The following is a 20545-nucleotide window of genomic DNA, read 5'->3' as shown; positions in this document are numbered from 1 at the left end:
TATGCAGCACGGTCAAACAGAAGTTTATTGAAATGCAAATTATTGAGTATACTGCTGTTACATGTTTAGTAAGAAATTATACTCTGTCGGCTGCGTGGGAAAACGCATTAACGCTATTTTAAAAGTTGAATAATTCTGAAGTGGTGCTGCAACATTAATAAAAAAAATGTATGGATAGTGGTATAAAGTACTATCTGTAAAATAGTATATGCATAAAATAAATAAAATATCACAGATTCTCTCTACATGAATATTAAACAGTGACAAAGTATTCAATCAGCACAGTCATGAATTTTCCTCCATATTGTTTTCTACAGATCCTCTCACTGAAAAATGTAAAAAAAATAATACCTGTTGGTGCTTCCTTGTACAATGTACAGTGTGTTTCAGGCTTGCACCTCTGTCCGCCCACTCTTCAGCTTTTTTTTTTGCACGTGTGTTGTTGCAGTCAGGAAGTGTGTGAAGTCGTGTGTTCAGATGCTGCTGCGGCAGCAGTTTGTGCTTTTCCAGGCTCCTTTGTGCCATCGGTGTTTGTCATGCGACGTCCTCTCTCTTCATTCAAGGAGCCGAGCAGCTGAAGCACATCTGGGTGTTGGAAACGACCTAATGACACGTAAAAACAAAAAGAATGGTGCACCCCAAAATATATACAGTCGACAAAAAGGTTTTATTGACTTAAAGCGAGAAGGTTACAATGACATTAGGACTGAGATGGACAGATTAGAGACGTACCGGCAGTGGAGTCAAAGAACTCCTGCAGTCTTCCAGGAGCTCCTTCCAGCTCTTCATACTCGTGAGCCTGCAGGATCATCTCCAGGAGGTCAAACTGTTTGACCAGCCTGGCCTCTGGGCTGCTCTGGGTTTCATATTCCTGCAGATGAGACAAGATGTGTGTTTCACCAAATACATTTAAGTATCCATAAATAATCATAACAAACGTGACCAGGAAGCATTAGCTCTACAAAAACACCAAAGGTGCCGAAGTTCCATACTTCCCACAGGGTGTAAATCTCCTGTTTGAGTCCCTCCGGCAGAAGACTTGTCAGATGACTCATTGCTTCCTGAGAAAAAGAGGAGATCATTCATTGACTTGATTAATGTTACCGATGCAGCTTCCAGTTCGATCCAGTGCGACTGTTGTGTCACTTGCCTCTTCTCTCCTGTGTTTCTCTGCTTTGGTGACGTTGTCTGATGGAGCAATATCTCCCACAATGCACTCTGCCATGTCGTGGACAAGAGACAGCTTTACGCACCTGAAGACAGACAGATGCGAAGACAGTCGATGAGGTAGTGTAGACAGTACGGAAAGATGTAATAATCATTAAGTAGAGAATGCCAGTGATACCTGAGTCTTCATTTTCTGGTGAACTAGTCCTTTATTTTCCTGAAAAGCTTCTTCCTGCTTGTATGTTTCTCAGATCATTTACCAACTCTATTCAGATCATGTTTAAATTAGGGATTGCAGACATAAAATATGTCTGTTCTCCAACACCTTTGGCGGGTTGCCTGGGCTGACACAGATATACAGTATGAAGATAGTATACAAGTATACAAACATACCTTGTTTAGATGTTCAAAGTTTTCTTTCAACTTGAGGTTTATAATCTGATATACTGTGATGTAGCCGCTCTGCTGCGTGTCTATGACCCACCTGTCTTTGTCCACCGTGGGGTCAGTGATGGTCAGAGACATCATGGCCATGCGGTACATGTGGTCCGATACACTCTCAGGTCTCTTCACATTCCTGTACACCCAGCCGGTCCGTGGCACCCTCTGCAGGTGACATCGACCTCAACTCATCAAAAATATACAGTACGTCTCATGATTTTTCGTTTTCAGTTTGAATTGTTCTCTTTTGTTTTAAAGAGCTGTCATGAATAGTGGACGCAATCTGAAAGCTCTTTGTCAGCTTTGTGCTGTGCAACTTAAATTAAGTGAATAAAGATGAAATAAAGTAATCCTTTATAACAGCTTTAAACCAAATATTACCCACCCGCACACACATTTGAAAGCAGTATTATGGGCTCTGGGAACTTGTTATGGGTGCTGTTGTCAATCATATACATACAGTATCTGAATATACCACACACATGCCTGTGTTTTTAAATTTATACTGAATTATAAATGTGTAATTATTCAAAAATAACTTAGCTCCTGTTTTCAAACTGCACTAACAAGGTGCTGGTTTCCCTTTTCTTGCTCCTCAGCTGTAAATGGAGTTGACTTGTTCGACACTTTGGTTCAGATATTCATGAGCCTCGGTACGTTTGGACGAAAACCAAGTTACCACAAACTGAATTTGAGGTCAAGTCTTACTTTGAGTTGTCCAATAAGTTTCATAAACTGCAGCATATTGCTCATGCCGGCTGTTTTCTCCATGGTGGCTGCCATTATAACCCGCCGACCCGGATCCAGAAATGGGAGGTTTCTTCATGTAGTAGCCCAAAGCAACCTCTGGGTGGCACTAACAACATGAGCCGACGTGACGAAGGATGTTCTCCACTTTACCGTTAAGGCTGGTCAAATTATCATTTATCTGTTTGTGGTTTCAATATGTGTCCAAATTTTTTTTTTATTTTACCTTTACATGATGTAGTTCTCCCTTCTTGGCTTGCACACGCATCGAAAATAACCACCGAACTGTAGATGGCACTAATGCAAGCGGCGACGCTGTAAGAGTCAAAGAATCCCACGAAGAAGAAATTGCACCGGAAGTAAGGGACGCGGGAGATTCGAAAACAAACATTTTGTCGGGCTGAACTTTGGGTTCACACTCAACGCCGGCCAAAATGCTGAACAAGGCTCCCAAACTAAAAAGCACAATCAGAGCGAAAGCGAAGATCAACATAAACGTGAGCTCGGATTCAGAGGCGATGGTAAGTTAGACGTTTCGTCCGTTCTTGCTTTTGTTTTGCGGCTAACAAGCAGCTCAGCCGTCACAGCTGCCGGTTAAATAACGAGATCAAATGCTTCCTGTGGTTTCAGATTGAACTGCTGACTCTCCTTTTCCTGAACAACCTGGTCGAAGAGGCTAAAACTAAAGCTTTTGAGGAGAAATGTGCCACGATCAGAGCTCAACATGTCAGAGCGGTCTCCAAGGTCAGTTCGTAAAGCCTCGTTTTAAACTCGGTTGCTTCGCGTTTCTCTCCCATTTTAACACCATTTAACTTTGGAAATCCCGACATCGTTGTCTGCAATTATATCACATGCTGCTCGAGAGAACCGTAAATTAATGATAGATAGACTACAAGGTGTGTTTTACTTTTATTTCATATCACAGGTTGGATTAACCCCCCCCCCCCCCCTCTTCCCCTCCCCCCAAGCTGCAACAGTGGTTTATTAAATCCTGATTAATCACTGGATCAAACATGTGTCCACCACCTTTTCTTGGATTTAAAATGCTTCTTTGTACGACAGTCCAAAACCTCCAGAGATCCAGTTTAAATTTCAATGAGGACTGAGAAATTTTAGAAAAAAAAAATGTGTCACTTCAAAGATGAGGAGTGTTGAAATTTGGGCATTTTGCTTCAAAAAAAAAAAAACTTTACCGATGTTTATACTTCGATAAAGTATGCCCCGAGGCACACAAAAGGTTTTCTGTTTATGTTAACCGGGGAAACGGTCGATACAGCAGATTTTCTCATGGTCACAAATGATTTCGTTACGTCGAACTCAAACAATACCAGCTACAGGTTTTTGAACACTGTAGTTTTAAAATGTTTTTGTTGTTTGAAATGTTTAATGCTTTGTTTTCTGGGAATGGCACATACAGTTCCATCACCACGTTTTCTGAATCCTTGTTGGAGTCTAAATGAAAGCTTGTCGATCAAAAAAAGTGAATAATTAAGCCTATAAAAATCAATGGAATCAGTCAAAAAGAAAAAAGCATGTTGACCTCTGGAGGTGCTAAATAAACATGATCAGCTTCTTTTTTTTTCCAATTAAATAAAAGTCATAAACATGTTATTTGACTTTTATTTATACTATTTAATCAAATGAATGTAGATAATATGCATGTGTTCAGATTCAATCAAATGTAAACTTAACAATTACAGGAATCAAATAGTTTGTAAAGAAAACAGGTTTGTAAATATATGTTTCTTTCTTTCTTTATAGAAAGTGCTCAAAAAGGCAAGAGGATGAAGATAGTGAAGATCATCATCATTTTTATGGACATTATTATGAAAGACATTGGTAATATTTTTGTTTTTTTACCTTTTGCTTTTTTCTGAAATCCATGTTTTTGTGTTTTTATTGTATTCTTTATGCAAGCAAACACTCTGTATTTATTTCCTGTCACACGAGTTGTATGATCTTTATTAAATACCTTATTAAATTTAACACCTTTCAGTCCCACAACTTAAAATGATTACAGCTTTTCCATATTAACAGATTCATGACTGCTGCAGCAATCAGGTCCACCGTCACATTATACGGTCTCCTGAAAGTAAGAAAAAGTCTTTGGAGCCTGCAGTGAATACAACCTTTTAAAAACTACATACAAACGAGCAAATGTGGAAACGTGCTAACGATACTCAAAAGATGTAATATAAATATGATTAGGGCTGGCGATGCAGCTCTAAAATAGTATGAAGGGTATTTTCAGGGTGTTCATGACAAAATACGTAAAACTATTTGTTTTATTGTTGCTGTGTGTCTGTAACTTATGTCACATTCACATTACCAGATGATATTTGAAAAATGACACCGATATAAGTGTGAACAATACGATATACCACACTCCTACCGATAATAACAAAGATTTTTTTTTTTTTTTTTTTTTTAATGAAAAGCCAGACTTGAGTTTTGGGATGTTTCGGAGTACATTTATAGTTTCAGCTCCCGTCTGCGTCGCTCTCTATCGTCCGTCATGGTCAGTGATTTACGCTGCACGGCCTCTTCAAATTCCTCACGCCACTCGGATCACCTTTGTTCTGAGGTGATATCCTGCTCATCGCAGGGCTCTTCTCGGAGACATTTGCTTTCTCGTGTCGTAAAGTTGCTCTATCGTCCGGGAGAGTGTTTGCTAAATTATGATGGAAAATGTTACGTCTGCACCTTAGTGGTGATCCAAAAGCAGTTTTTGGTTTGTATCACCGCTGACTCGCTTTTTATTGACTTTCTTAAACACCAATCTGAGACTTATTTGAGTCGTGACCACAGAGGAAGTGCTTGAATACAAAAGTGCAAAAAGTTCAGCTTGAGCGTTTGTGTCGGAATGAAGATGGCTTCATGTAGAAATGATGTGTCCATGTGTTTTATATTGGTCCCCTCCTCTGCTTGGCATTGTTCATTGTCCTGATTTCTTTTTGACAGTTGGGACATTTCTCAGCCTCCGGTGGTTATTTTCTTTAGGAATGTGATCTGGCACCCCAGCGAGCGGCGCTTTCTCATATTTCCCCGAGTCAGGAGGGTGTTAGTGGGTTAGTGGACCCGTTCCAATCTGACCTTTTGAACCCTCCACAGCTCTCTTGGGAGTCTTTCTCTCTTTCTGTCCTCTGGGTAAATCTGTTTTTTGTTGTTGTTTTTTTTTCTTTCGTTTTTTTTAGATTCAATAACATGCCTGCATCTGTTTTCAAAACTATCTCAACTTCGTTCCCTGTCGAGTCTCCAGCTGCTTGGTAATCAATTAGCACTCTTCTAGAGATGTGTGCTTGACAGGCATGATCTATACTATTTATTGCACGCAGATTGATTGATGATACCACTCTACAGCAGCACATCCTGGGGCTCCTCTCTATTGTCCTCCTGTAAAGATGTTTTGAGAAGCACACATCCTCCCTAGTCCAAATAAAGTAGCCTCTCCTGCTCTATGCGTGCACTCGTGTCAGTACCTGCTGAAAATGGAAGCCAGCCAGTTGAAGCCCTTTTCCTGCTCCCATGTCTAGCTGTGTCTCTTATCTTTTTACAGATAAAGCAGCTCAACTGCAGAGCTACTGCTGAATTATCTTTCCCAGACAAGCCAAGAAGTTTTGCGTGTCTTAATAAGGACCACATGGTTTCACACGTTTCGAGTGTGCTGCTGTTTGGGTTCCTGACTCCGCAGCTCGTCGCATCGTATCAATGGACAAGAAATAAGCACATGCCGTATCGCCGAAGGCTGATGCTATACGAATTGACGGGCTCTGAAAGTTTGTGGATCAAAGAACAAAAACATGAATTAAAGAGGGAAAGCAGTTCCCAGAAAAGCTTGCCGCATGAGTTGGAACACTGTCGGCTTGAGATCTGTTTTGGAGAAGTGGAAGAACAACCACAGAGTTCCCAAAACAGTTTGATAAAACACACCAGGGTGCCAAACAACAAATCCTCTGGAGGACAGAGACTTTCATCATCCTCCAGCATGTTTGTGGGAATCGCAGATCCTTTCTGACACCTCCAGTTCTTTAGTTATGTTTTGTCATTGGGAGGTTGTCAAATCATCCTGTAGTTTTGGTTTTCATTTTGTCAACCCGTCTTAATAGAAAACACACAGCGCACGATCACGGCTTAAGTCGAGCAGAAAGTGAAAAGTGTGGGCACGTGGGAGTTGCAGTCTCTCTGCGGTGGATGTTTTTTTTTTTTTTTTAAATGTATCTTACCCATAATTGTGAAGTTGGTGTTGATGTTGTGATTAAATGCTTAAAAAATATAGTCATGCAATTTTATTTTAAATGGAACCAAATGAGGAGCGATTTTGTTTTCAAGCTCACACGCTCCCTCTGCACCATGAGATCTGCAAGTGATTTTTAAAATGGGACAAGATAGAATAACAGAGAGGTTTGTGTAGGTGATGAGCTGCTGTCACCTCTGAACAGGCTCAATGAACAACCTGCTGTGTACCACATTGTTTGCATGCCAGTGCTTTGGCACACTGTGAATTTTGGGGGACGACACAAAATTCAATCCATCAAACTTCCAAACAAATCGAAGGTAATTCAGAGTGCTTTACAAATGATTGACAAAATGAATTACAGACTTTAAAAAAGAAAAAAAGAGCCGTTTGAAAAACTAGTTTACAAAATAAGGAACTTTGACAGATGAAGTTCTTGACAGTTTTATAATTTAATGATGATTGATTAAATGGCTTATTTGCCAAATTATTCATGCACTCTTTGTTGAGAATTCAGCACTATAGCGGAGCTGCCGAATTTGGGGCCACGTTTGGCCTCGCATATTCTTTGTTTGGCTCACCGCTGTACTTGACAAGCTCGCAAACACAATTCAACTACCTCCTTAAATGAAAAAAACCCCCAAAACAATCACATCTACTCCATAGCCCTCTTGGAAAAAAATCCAAAATGTCTCCGAATGAAAGTCTGTTTTCAGTGTATGCGTGCTAAAGGTTTTATTTTTCACTCATCACACTAGATTTGCTTCCAGTTTTGATGTCCCAAAATCCTGCTCATACCTACATGTCTTTAAAAATCTGAAACTTTCTCTCAATGAACGTGAAAACGGCAGTCGTGTCAAATTCTGAACAGCAAGGGTCCAACATTCAAGTGAACATATAGTGAGCAAAACACAGTTTTGAGGGGAGTGAAAGGTTAATGTGGGAGACAAACATCTAAGGGTGGTATGACTAATAAATATAGAGTATGTGACAGATGAGGATGAATGTTTCCAATAAGCTAATTTATCATTTGGACAGTCTGGTGTTATTACTCACATCCTGAGTGCTGGTTCAGAGCTGCAGACACTGCTGATGTGGGAGTGGAGAGAGGAGGAGGAGGAGGAGGAGGAGGAGAGAGGAGAGAGGAGGAGGAGGAGGTTGGGAAACAGAGACGACAGCAGTCGTCCCAAACTTTACATTAGATCTGGTCTGCGTCTGTCATGTGATGGTTTCTCCTCTGTTTGCATTCATCGTGTCAGTCTGCCACCTTGATGGATCTGACGGGATGTAAACGGTATTTGACTGCCGGAGAAAACTCTTCTGCTGTGTTGCCCAGGCTGGAGTCTCCACACGGGTCCGTTTGAATGAATCCTGTAGAGAACTAAACCGACTCTTTTGAAATGCATGTCATGGGATTTGGGATGTGAAGCGTGGAGTGTTTGCTGACTGGATGAATGTCGTACCGGAGGCGAAGGAAAATGCAGATACCGTCGCTGATTTGCATCCTGCACTTCATGAATCTCACAAAAGGCCAACACGGCACAGATATTCCGCGATGCCGACGTAAGTATTCAGACCCGTCATCTCCACATCTTCAGTACTACTGTTAGCTACAGCGCCTGTGAAATGTGCTCTATCTTTGAAGATAACAAACGGTAGACGGACACTATAAGTTTGATCTTTCTGGAACAATATGGTCGTAGATTTCCATTTGATTTACTAGCTATCAGACATGTCAAAGCTCGGCCATGTTCTCACACAACCTAGTTGCCTGTAAGATTTACCGAGTCCTGTGCGTCATTTGCACAAACGGTAAAAGTAAAAAACAGTTATTTTGTATTCAGACTCAAATCAGCCACGCATCCCGCACATAAGTTTCATGTCCTTATTTGTTCTCTATCCCACGGCAGGGAGCAGCGTCTGCCAGGCAGGATGTGCAACATGCTCGGCGCTGAATGGCTGCCTGTCCTGCAAGCCCCGCCTCTTCTTTCACCTGGAGCTGGATGGGATGCGGCAGCGGGGGACCTGTCTGTCCTCCTGTCCCCGAGGGCACTACGGCATGCGCTCGCCGTACGTCAGCACCTGCACCAGTAGGTACCAGCGAACACGTGCAGGAGTGGCGGAAGGACGTTTTAGCATAAGAAAGCTTGCGTGAGACGAAACTCGATTAAATGGGTCTTATTTAACAGAACTGAAGGTCTGAAATAATCTTGTCTGTGATAAAACTGATGAAAGTTGATGCCGCAGAACGCAACGTCGTTCGGTGTCCTGACACCGCGGCCGCTGTGCACTGACCACGGTTCATTCCCCGCAGAGTGCACGGCGGACTGCGCTTCCTGCTTCAGCGAGACCTTCTGCACGCGTTGCCATCCGGGCCACTTCCTGTTCCGAGGCAGATGTGAAAACAGCTGCCCGAAGGGGCTGACGGCGAACGCGGCACTGAGAGAGTGCACGGGTAACGCAGTGCCACTGTTCCGACATGTATTCCTGCAGCCAGCATGCATCACTGAAAGGGGTTTCTGTACGACGTCAGAAAGTGACACCACGGTGTAATGCGTGTCCCCCTGTGTCCTACAGAGTGTCCCACGGGCTGCGAGCTGTGTGTGAGGAGGAACATGTGCGTCAGATGCGAAGCAGATATGTACTTTCTCCACGGCCAGTGCCACCTCACCTGCTCGAGCGGGTTTGAGCCCGACGTACAGCTGATGCAGTGCATCCCCCCGAGTGAGAATTTTTAAGCATCCCAACAACATCCGTGCAAAATTTCAGCATACACGTCTTTTTTTTAAAATATTCTTACAGTTTTATACCTTTCCACCAAATGAGTGTCTTTCTAATTTGTCCACCCTCTCCCGTAGCTCACTGTGAGGTGGGAGATTGGTCTGGTTGGGGTCCGTGTGCTCGCAAACGGGGCGTGCGAGTCTCCAGGAGGGGAAAGGAGACGCGCACACGACAAGTCCTGCGCTCCCCGAGTGTCTACGGCGACCCCTGCCCGCACGTGTCAGAGACCAGGAAGTGTGTCATCAAAAAGAGGCCGAGTAGGTTGTAATGAGTACATTGCTCTGTAATTTAAAAACTTTGAAGAACTAGTTTGAATTGTAAAAAGTTATCCAGCTGATGTAAAGTACATTTTCCAATACAATCCACCAGTAATGATGAGTCAGCATCTTTGCTGCATCATTTGACCTTATGTGGACGCGCTTGTATGTTTTATGTTGTGATTTCCAAACCTGTTTTTGGTTCAATTTATATCTTCCTGCAACTTTTGGAGGATTGTTACACACTGTTTTTTTTTTTTTTTTTGTCAATAACATGTATAAAAAAACAAAGTCTTTTGTTCTTTGGTCATTTAAAAAAAAAAAAAAATGCAACAGAGAGCATTTCTGCACTGTAAACCAACACTAACGTAAGTACAGGGTTAAAGGTTAAAGCAAACACGTGACATGACAGTGGTCCAGTTTGAACTCATGGAAGTTCTCCTGCATAATTTTGCTCAGATATTTTTCAACCTATAATTTTGTTGTCCTGATTGTTCCTACTGAAAAGGTACTCGGTTGTTTTTCTGGATGCACATTTATCTGCATCCCGGAAGCACGGCCTCTCTTTGGTTTCTTCCTCTGATTTATCTGCTGACCCCTTTATGTAAAACTGGATATAAAGTAATTCAAACTAGCTCCGCCTGCAGCAGCTACAGCAGTAACACTAATTATACTATTGATAGTCCAAAGATGTCATTTATCATAACATCAGCCAGATTGGTCAGACCAGTTCTGAAAACTATTTTGACTTTACTTTCTTTCACGACATTTTGCTGTTACTTGTGCACTTTTATTTTCATGCGGACCTTCTACTTGTAATTGAATATTTTATAATTGCTGTATTGGTACTTTTATTTGAGCAAATATCGGAATACTTCTTTTAAAAAAAAATTGCATACTTTTACGCAGTCAACAGTATGAAACAACAACAACAACAACAAGACTATATAAGGCTACCTGTTGGCAAATTGAAGCTCGGCGTGTGATTGACCTCCCTCGTCTGCTCGTGACGTCACTTCTCCGGTCAGGTCACGTGGATCGGCTTCTGGAGTCAGCTGGGCTCGGCGAGCGCGCGCGGCGTAGCTCAAATGACGTAGCTGCGCAGTCACCTGCCCGGCGTTCATAACTTTCATACCCAAATATAAATGCTGCGGTATAAATATCTCCGTCTGCGCTTCTGCCGAGGACGCTTGTAGAGGCCACCACATGTTCAGGTGAGTGTTATTTATAGAGGAGCGAAAGCGGGGCAGGAAGCACACTCGCAGCTAACGGGGCTAACTTTACGTGCTAACGGAGCCGTCAGCTCGGCGTCAGCTCGGGTGAATGTTTGACCTCGGCTCGCCACTAACGAGCTGTCGTGTTAGTTTCTCAACACGGACAAACATTTAACATTACGGTAAGAAACGTATAATATCCGTTTGTGCGATTTGCGGCTCCGTGAGCTTGCTCTCGAGTTAGCTTAGCAGCAGTCGGGGGGCGTGGGTGCGTTAGCGCTGTCAAACAAGAGGCCTTTGTTGTGTTATTTGTCAGAATAAAGTCACGAGAAAAGTCGAGGATGCTACCTATCGCGATATTTAAGCTTTAGGTGTTATTTTAACTTTAGAAATGACTCCACGAATGCCTTTTTAATAAACGGACATTTAAATGCTGCGTGTGCACGAGGGCGTTTCCGAAAGTGTCAACGGAGCTGCGCGCGTCGAGCAGGAAGAGACACCGCGTCCCCGCGTCCAGGTGTCCAGGTCTCCGAGTCACCAATTCAGTTTAGTAAAACACGCGCACGACTATGAACTGCAGCAGCCGCGATCACCGGATGTGCTCCTTTGACAGTCTGTTTGTCTTCGCAGCATGGCGGGCTGTGGAGACGTGGACAGCGCGGTGGACATGCCGGCTCCCTCCAAGCTGATGGAGGAAGTCGGAGACGGCGGAGGTCCCCCCGCCAGCCCGGAGTGCGCCATCTGCCTGCAGAGCTGCGTCCACCCGGTGCGCCTCCCGTGCTGCCACGTCTTCTGCTTCCTGTGCGTGAAGGGCGCCTCGTGGCACAGCAAGCGCTGCGCTCTCTGCCGACAGGAGATCCCGGAGGACTTCCTGGAGCGTCCGGTCCTCCTCTCGCCCGAAGAGCTGAAGGCGGCGGCGGCCGGGCTGAGCCAAAGCGGCGGGGCGGGAGGCGACGCCCGCGGAGACTACGCGTGGTACTACGAGGGGCGCAACGGCTGGTGGCAGTACGACGAGAGGACCACCAGGGAGTTGGAGGAGGCCTTCGCCAAAGGCAGGAAGAGCACAGAGATGCTGATCGCCGGGTTTCTTTACGTGGCTGATCTGGAAAACATGGTGCAGTATCGTAGGAACGAGCACGGCCGCAGACGCAAGATAAAGAGGGACGTTGTGGATATCCCCAAGAAGGGGGTGGCGGGGTTAAGGCTGGAGCCTGAACCCGCCCCCGTCCCGGCTTTACCGGTCGTTGCCTCGGCAGCCACGGAACGCGTCAGCTCGGCCGACGGATCGGACTCCGCCGGCCAATCGCAGTCCTCCTTTGCGATTGCGATGTCTCTCCCTCCCGTGAGACCTCAAACGCTCCTGGGGCGCCACCCGACCAGTCCGCCGTCCCCGTCGCCTTCGACCCTGGAGGAGTCGTTCTCCCAGCTCCTCGTCAGCCAGCCGGAAGGCGAAGAGGTGGAAGGAGACGTCGAGCCGCAGGCGTACGAGTTTGCGTCCGGCAGCAGCGACACCGAAGAGGAAAAGGAGAGCGAGGCGGATCGGGCAGAATCGGCGGCACGAAGACGACTCGGGCAGAGAGCGCTCAGAGAGAGCCAGCCGACCAGGGTTCCTCCGAGAGGCAGGCCCTCCAGCTCTGCGATCAGCCTTCGCTCTCGTAGTCCTGATGGACAGTGCACCGTGACAGAAGTATGACTGCACGGCCGTCGCTGGCCTTCAGATGACGATTCTTGACAGCTCGGCAAAAACAAAGTTTGAAAACCGTTATGCATCTTTTAAAGGTCACGTGAAAGGAAAAAAAATACACTTGCTGTGTTTTTACCCATCACTGGGTGTATTCACACCTACTGATCTTGTGCCAAATAATATCATCCTAAAATGCATACGACCTATTTTTACATCAAAATATTGTTTTTGTTCCACAAGGATCTCCATCCAGTTGAATGTAATCTTCATTTTGTGGCTGTCCCTATAAGCCCTGTCTGCAAATCTGTAGGTCTATAAAGGACACGGGTTACAGTGTTCGGCGCTCCACCGCTAACATATCATTATTCAACATCCGGGATGAACTCCATCTTTGCGTGCCGACGTTCCGTAACTCCTCCGCCCGATATCGCATTCAGTTCAGAAACAACTAAAACCAGAAAAGGTTACAACATTAATGCTGCTTCAAGGGATTTTTACATTTTATTTTCAAGCCTTTATTTTAATGACTTTGTAAACAGCTTTCAACCAGCAATATGTGGGATTTCTGCAGCAACAATAGTCTCGTTTTAAAAAAAAAAACAAAAAAACAACTTTAGAGACTTATTGGTCGGCGATGTCCAAAACCCCCCCCCCCAAAAAAAAATGTGTCGTTGCCTTCGCATCCACGTGACGGGGCAGTGCAACCTCATCGAGGTGAAATGATTGAGCTCACGGTTGATGTGGCTGCTATTTTTGTCATCTTTCTTTTCCCCTATTTTTGAGTGATGGTGTAAAGGTCGAGCTTAAATGTAGCACCTTACGTAGCGGATACAGAGGGTTCAAATCCGCTTCCTTTTTCCTGCTGTGCTGATTAGGTTCATTTTTAAAGTTGAGAGGTTTAATCAGGACCTACTTCATAACTATTTAATCTGGAGTTTGTGTGTGTGTGTGTGTTCATTGGGGGGTGAGGCCGTATTCCCTCTGTTTTAAAGCGAAAGTCTTGTTTTAATAATGACGTGTTGGCAGGAGCACTGGAAAGTATTCGGTTATATATGTCGAGAGACACATTTGGATTTCTATTTCTTGTCATAGTACTCTCAGTAGGGCTGCTATCAAAGCAATGGCATTGACATGTACTTGGATGAGCGTGAGCTAACCTCAAACCCCCCCCCCACCACCACCACCATCCTCCCCTTTTGCTACAGCTGCTTTTGATTTTATCTTGTCAACTTTACTGTTTGAATTACCCAAAGCAAATTTTTGTCAGTGTGGTGTTTTGTCAAGTTATTAAAATAGTTGATCTGTGATTTAAAAACAAATGCTCGCTGCTTTTCATTTTGAATACACGATGGTATAAATTACACAATTACGGAGAGACAGAAGTGGTGCCAATACGTCGGCCTGTTTGTTCACAGTGAATTTGAATTTGGTCTAAGTGCGGTGTACCTCGGGAGGCCACGGGATGGAGCTCTTGCACAAATTACGTTGACATTTACTTCCTCCCCACTTTGAGTCCGAGGTCCTTTTAACAAACTCCAGACAGACTGGTTGGGTGAAAACCTGCCAGCCAGACAGACACCGAGAAGTCACAACAAACCGTCAGGTATTTTTATTATTTTATGCAAATCTTGAAGCTGCATTTCAAACCGAATGATATATCGTGCTTATTTTCTCTCGTTAACTCGAAAGAATAGAACGAGATAGACACGAAAGCATATTTCAGCACAAGACTAGACATTTTCTTCAATAATTACATGTTGGTTTCCTCGTAACTGCATTTTTTTTTTTTTTTTTTTAAATGTCCACAAGAAAGAAACGTGATCAGAAAACAAAAATTAGAATTTGGGCGATTTAGATGGGAAATATCAAAACGTTTGAAGCACGCTCAAAACTATTTTCTGTTTTAAATTATACGAATCTACATCCGTGTGCAACAAATGGATTCATTCATGGGTGGTCTTCGAAACGACTGCCGCCATAGACGCGGAAACGTCTTTGCCAAGGGAAGAAAAGCACGGGCTCGGTGTGTGACTTGAATTACAAACATGGCTCAATGGGCCAGACTTTGGCTCGAGTCTTTCAAAGAACCTCCACAGAACTGCGAGTGTGTGTGTGTGTGTGTGTGTGTGTGTGTGTGTGTGTGTGTGTGTGTGTGTGTGTCAATGGTGGAGGTGGCCAGATGTTGTGTTTGTGCCTTTTGGATCATTTCGATATATACATCTGCAGCTGCATGTGCGGTTTTGTTTTCATCAACTTCCCTGGAAAGAAAAAAAAAAAAAAAGCGCCGATCAGCTTCATTTATTGCAGTCGTTGGGTAGTTTTGTCGTTTACGTGACTTGTTCATCGGTTGATTGACACCATTTTGTCTCCTGTCCAGTACAGCAGTCAAAACCCATTGCAGCAGTCAGCAGCGAGCCGGACTGTACACAACTTGCGTCAATACCGTTGTGTATCACGTAAGGGCAGCCGGCGTGCTGGGACACTCGACAGATTTACATTTCGTCGAAACGCCCGTCTGTATTTAGATTGAACGTGCATCTGGCAGGAGGGGGGGGGGGACGGACGCGTGGGGACATGAGACGTGGTGACAACGTGAAGGACACCGGACGACGACGGGAACAAAGAGATCGTTCACCGAGTTAAAAAAGAGTGGACGGACTGTCGGCGCGCGTCACTGCGCGCACGATGAGAGGTCGTGGCTACTTTGTGGTCTGGTGCACTAGATGATACGGCCAAACATAGTTTCTCAGCTGGACAGACAGACAGACAGACAGACGGGAGACAAGGTGACGTATGTTTTCAGACGCGCAGCTGCCCTTTTTTTTTTTTTTTTAAACCTCTCGCATCCTGTGCATCACATCCTGGTCAAATGCCTCCTGTAGTTTTTAATTCTTCACGCCGCAGAAAACAACACACACGCGCTTCCCAACACTTCCACAAATAGTCCCCGTCACACTAATTTTTATTTTTTTATTTTTTTTTAAATGAAGCGCGTGATACGTAAGCTGGAGAAAGCGAAAACGGAGCGGAGACACTTTATTAAGCAGAAGTGCTTAAATCCGAAATATCGCAATCGTGGCGCGGATGTCGTTTTCCACCAAACTGAGAGCGTCCTTTAAGTTCGGGTCAACAAAATTAAAGTCGCTGTCCGATTTCATCTTTAAAAAAAAGAAGCATGATCTCCGCAGTTTATGCCAAACTTGGATTTATACTTTGGGCAAGGCAAGTTAATTTGTATAGTACATTTCAGCAAGACAGTTCAAAGTGCTTTATGTGAAACATAAAAGGCGTCAAGACAAAGCAACTTGAGATAGAAGGAAAAAAAAAATGCATTTTGAGTTAAATGGGAAACTTAAAAACTTGATTAGTAGCCTTTGCTGTCATACAACAGTAATCTGGGATATACTGCATGTTGTGTTTTGGGGGCCCAAATCAAAGGAATGGGACTTCCAGCATGCCTGGTGTTTTTACCTCATTGAGAATTTCGCTTTGTTTTTACTTACAGTATGTTTTCCAGACGTGAATTACTTTCTACCTCAATCGGAAAAACCCTGATCTTGATATTTGCCAAAAGAACGGTTTGACATTTTGGAAAATACACTTAAGATTGATGTTTGCCAAATATGATCCCAGCCTTCATACCGAGCAGAAGGAAGGGGGAAACGGAAAGCTCCAAAAAAGAAAAGAAACGGAACAAACAAACGTAGTAGCGCCTCTAAATGTTGGTATTTACTTCACATAATACCATTCAAACTTCAGAGAGCCACAAAGGCCGGGTCGCGGCGTGGACGGCCAACCAAAGGGCTACCGATCAAACAAACGAGTGGCCAAAAAAAAAAAACTGGATGCGGGATGAAGCTTGAGCACCGGAAGGAAATGGGACAGATGGATGCATCAAGTCTTTAGTTGCAAAATCACAAGCACGTTGTTGCATGAATTTGGACATTCTTCTCGTAGGCCGAGATGCAACGTGCGCAAGCATTTACCTGCCGGACTAATGGAAATCCAGATGGCATCAGCTCTACCGCGTGCTGAGTGCTAATGATCACCACAGGGACATTAGCATAGCTGCCGACTCTTGAATGAACTTTATTCCTCTGTGCTGAAAGCGTGTGTGCGCGCGCCTGTTTATTCGGAGGGCCATGCGGTCACTCCCAGCTGACTGCGCCGCTGAAACCAAATTAAAATTGGTCATCCGTCACACGATAAAGAGACCACTATAGTCACCTCTGCCGAGCAACACCAGCTAATCCCACGAGAGCGCCCCGCTCTTGTTTTGAAAGGCGACCCTCGCGGCTCGTCTTTCAAAGGAGGGGGGTGGGGGGGGGGAGATATTCTATTTTAATGGAGAGGTCTGAAATTCTCAAGAACGCTTTGGGCTCCTCCTGGCTGGCCCTGATGGTCCCGCCGCTCGGACTGCTGCACTCATCATCCGGCATTTGAGATGGCCGTTTCAATGGGCAGATGCGGACGCACTGACAGTTTGGACGGGTGGACGGAGACGGAGCGAGCCAGACTGTGACACGAGCTGCAGTCCAACAGATGGGAAGTTATGTACGGTGTAGATAAAGTGGGTGAAAATGGAAGTGTAGAGTGATGGGATTTAAAAGTACACCTAAGGTCTAACGGGGTTGGCCCCCGAAATGAATAACGTGAGACGTCCACACTCCCGGTAGACGAACAACATTTTAGAAACCCGGCCTGCGACTGATGCAGGTGTTCAGGAAACTGCGTGACACCGAATGAAGACCAACTTTCTTTGACCTTATTTAAAGCGACAGTAAACATTTCTCAAGTGGGGTTGCAAGACGTCCTTATCCGTATTCAGGGTATTATAATGATGCGCAGGACTGGCCGTTGGGAAGTTTGGTCATTTTCCGCTGCGAGGGTCGGTCTGTTCTTTGCTGGGCTGCTAAATGCAGTTCCAACGGACCTCCAAGTCCGACCCCGCCCCTACTCAGTGTGTGCTGCTGGGATTGTTTCACTGTTGGTCAACTAGTAAAAAAAAAAATCCTAACCTTAATCTTTTGACGATGTGGGGCTATCACCTCTGGCCTTTGTGAATTTGGCTCCGCAGTGAGCACTAAATAAAGCAGGTTTGCTCCCCTTCCTCACCCCCCCCCTCCCCCACAGCGCTATACACCCCAAAGCCCCTTGACAAGTGCCATTGTAATGGCATCATCAATGTTGTTCACTTCACCTGTCAAGAGGCCTCAATGTTTTTGGCTGAACTGTATTCAATAGGTCATCTCAGCTGGAGCGACTCGGCTGGTGCAAATCCGTAATGGCGAGTTGCAGTTACCGTGACAACTGGACATATCTAGCGCACAACTAATCTGGCAAAACACCACCGAAAGCTGGAAGGACCCAAACGCATTGAAGGACAGCAGGTGGAAATCCAAAAATAGATGCAAGAACCGAAGGCAGGGGAAAACGTGTCCAACATGACAGTCCAGCAATCTGTGTCCGAATACTGGGAGTGCAAATGCTGCGTTCAAATGGGGTCATATTTACTGTGTACACGAGAATCATGGGTCAGAACAGCCAGAAGAAGCGCGATTCTTTGCTTGCTGCAAAATACGAACGGATGCGGTTGGACATCCTGGTACTTTTGGCCCAGGGCCTACTTTATTTCACATGTACTGGGACATGCTAAATATTTTTCTGGCATACTAAATAGTAAGGTTAGTATGGGTATTGGAATAAACGGCATACAAAAAAGAAGTCAGAAAGGCCAAAAACCGTGACAAAAGTCTCATAATAAAACAAACCAACTGATGGAGGCAGTTGTAGTGTTTCCTGTTTTCTGTGCGTTAAAGTTACTGTTTTTGTCAAAGTAATCTGGTGGCTTTGAAGAGAACGACGTGACGCATTCAGTTTCTTGTCAGAAAAGGGCTGTCTGATGGCAAACTAAAGTGATAAAAAAAATTGTCCAAATTTAGTGTACACTTATACCAGTATTGATATTTTCCTTGTTTTTGTTTTTTTTCTGTTTTAGGTGTCTAACCGCTGTCTGCTTCTTCAACCCGAAAGACACGCCGACCCCCACGTACTTGAGGTAAGGCCCCTGCTGCGGATGAGTACCAAAGGTGTCCATCTTCCTGGCTTGTTTATGAAACCAAGGGCTCGTGTGTCCGGTGCGGGTGGGTGTCAATGAGGGGCCACCGACGTGCAAACGTCATGGAGCTTCAAAGTACACATATTCATGTTGCTTGAGACATGCGAAAACATTTCCGGTCTGTTACGATTTAACGAGAGAAACTGTACTAGGTAATGCAAAGAGAGAGATCGGAGAGCCTCATAACACAGCTGTGAAACAGCTCAGTTCCAGGTCATCCGGTCACCCTTGATGTTTAACCTCCGGGACACGGTGGTCCTGTCACTCCTCTTTTCACAGTTTTGCACACATGCGCACACATACATGAGGCAGTTAACTGTCTATTTTGAGTCTGTTGCAGTAGCAACTGACGCATGCTGAGGATTTCATTGTAGACCCTCCAAAGCGCGGCTCCAAACGAATGTCAGGATAGGGATGCAGCAGGGGGCCAGAGGGCACAGGACGGGGGACAGGTGGATGTGGGCGAGAAGAGGCAGGAAGGAACTCGAGATTCCCACGTGTCTCGGACATCCCAGAAAGACATTATGTCAGCCGGGGGCTTTTACAGACACATTTAACGACCACGACGGGCCTTTTTCACAGCGGGAACTCTGGCATGGTAAAGCTGGAAAGGCACAGGTGTAACTGATAACATTCCCCCCAAAAAAATATTAGGCCGCATTCCACTCAGGTGAGCTGGCTCTTGGGTTTCACTTGTGCTTCTCCTGCTATGACAAGTCAAAACGTCATCTTATAGACCTGTCAGGGTTTTCTGGATGAACAGAGGCTGTCTAGCAACTAGTGCATGCAGTCAGTGAACTGTCTGACGTTGGCCTATAATGGCTGTGGGTATGAAAAATATAATTATAAATATATATAGACAAGATTGCTATTTATTTGGAATACTTTTTGCAGCAACTATTACATAAAAAAGAATTAAAAAAAATATCACGCACAAAACAAAGCTATTTTGATCTAAACGATTATTATTAAAGCATGTAACAATTTGAATTTATCACATTTTCTAATGATACAAGTTCTTATATTGAAATAAGACAGTCATATTATTGTCATTACAGGAAATCAAAAGGTCTCTCGAATCAATCAACTTTTGTTCTCTCAAAATAAGATGTTTTATCATGTCAGCAGTGCTCATATTCAGCACCCGATCTGAGTTGATAGCATCAAACCCCGGATACCCTAACTTAAGGTAGTTAAAAAAGATGTCTTTCAAAGCAGACGTTTTGACTCACTAATCTTGGCTCAGTTCTATAAAGTGTCACTTAGAGCCAGCCAAGGCGTTATTTTTTTGAAAGGATACTTTTCTTGCTTTTACATGTCAGTATGTGCATTAAAAAATGGTTTATTTAAAACAACCATCACCCCAGTGTCAGTGTCCTGTACATGCACAGGGCAAATATTAACTACCAATCGACTGTAAGGTGCAATTTGATTGATGATAACTTTTGTCTGAGCAGAGGGGACGTTTGATTTTAATGCTGAACTACTCAACATTGGTTCAAGGCTTCACGGGACATGAATGCCATGTGAGCTTGTCTCGGGATGGCAGCACACTAATACACACACACACACACACTCACGGTACAGTAAGTCATTCAGAATGGCAGATCAGCACCTTCACCATGATCAAAGCCGTGAGGGATGCTACTCGTAGCTAGAAGTCATGACCAAGGCATCCCAGGAGTATAGACAGGTGGATCATGAATGTGTGTTTGTGCAGGACAACACCGGCACACAAAAGCACATAATAAAAGCTGCGCAACTCGGTCGAGATAGTCCCCTTTGCTGCTGTGATGCAAAACTAATTAATGGTGGGCGTTGCCTCCTCGCGGGTCAGAGTGGGTGGGTTAACTCGGCCTGCTGACGTCAAGGAAGCCATGGCTACAGTTCAGCTGTCTGCTC

The 20545-nt window shown here is 44.5% G+C and overlaps 4 protein-coding genes across 5 annotated transcripts; 3 read left to right on the top strand and 1 right to left on the bottom strand.

The window, feature by feature from the left end:
- Positions 1-7: 7 nt before the first annotated feature.
- On the bottom strand, positions 8-2397 carry hddc2 (HD domain containing 2). Its single transcript, XM_069714390.1, has 6 exons — positions 2317-2397; positions 1652-1773; positions 1147-1253; positions 993-1057; positions 733-871; positions 8-603 (listed from the first exon to the last, which is right to left on the bottom strand). The coding sequence occupies exons 1-6, from the start codon at positions 2389-2391 to the stop codon at positions 449-451; spliced, it is 663 nt and encodes a 220-aa protein (XP_069570491.1). The 5' UTR covers positions 2392-2397; the 3' UTR covers positions 8-448.
- A 334-nt stretch (positions 2398-2731) lies between these two features.
- cenpw (centromere protein W) lies at positions 2732-5779 on the top strand. 2 transcript variants are annotated; one of them, XR_011311624.1, is made up of 4 exons: positions 2732-2876; positions 2986-3099; positions 4117-4194; positions 5550-5779. XR_011311624.1 is itself a non-coding variant. In XM_069714412.1 (3 exons), the coding sequence occupies exons 1-3, from the start codon at positions 2790-2792 to the stop codon at positions 4141-4143; spliced, it is 228 nt and encodes a 75-aa protein (XP_069570513.1). In that variant the 5' UTR covers positions 2732-2789; the 3' UTR covers positions 4144-4522. The 2 variants fall into 2 exon arrangements, 1 of the variants encoding a protein (XP_069570513.1); XM_069714412.1 differs by lacking the exon at positions 5550-5779 and having other exon boundaries at positions 4117-4522.
- Positions 5780-7779: 2000 nt separating this feature from the next.
- LOC138630234 (R-spondin-3-like) lies at positions 7780-9840 on the top strand. The gene is made up of 5 exons (XM_069714437.1): positions 7780-8152; positions 8500-8679; positions 8904-9044; positions 9167-9313; positions 9448-9840. Exons 1-5 carry the CDS (start codon positions 8044-8046, stop codon positions 9636-9638), a joined length of 768 nt encoding a protein of 255 aa, XP_069570538.1. The 5' UTR covers positions 7780-8043; the 3' UTR covers positions 9639-9840.
- An 857-nt stretch (positions 9841-10697) lies between these two features.
- On the top strand, positions 10698-13176 carry LOC138630223 (E3 ubiquitin-protein ligase rnf146-like). The gene is made up of 2 exons (XM_069714405.1): positions 10698-10841; positions 11472-13176. Exons 1-2 carry the CDS (start codon positions 10834-10836, stop codon positions 12532-12534), a joined length of 1071 nt encoding a protein of 356 aa, XP_069570506.1. The 5' UTR covers positions 10698-10833; the 3' UTR covers positions 12535-13176.
- Positions 13177-20545: the final 7369 nt, after the last annotated feature.

The sequence above is a fragment of the Brachyistius frenatus genome, unplaced genomic scaffold, assembly GCF_029030835.1.
Source record: "Brachyistius frenatus isolate BFR_SWC_R1_liver_20210118 unplaced genomic scaffold, ASM2903083v1 Contig_130, whole genome shotgun sequence".
Lineage (NCBI taxonomy): Eukaryota > Metazoa > Chordata > Actinopteri > Embiotocidae > Brachyistius > Brachyistius frenatus.
Note: the sequence above shows the minus strand (reverse complement) of the source record. Positions and strands in the feature narration are given on the sequence as shown.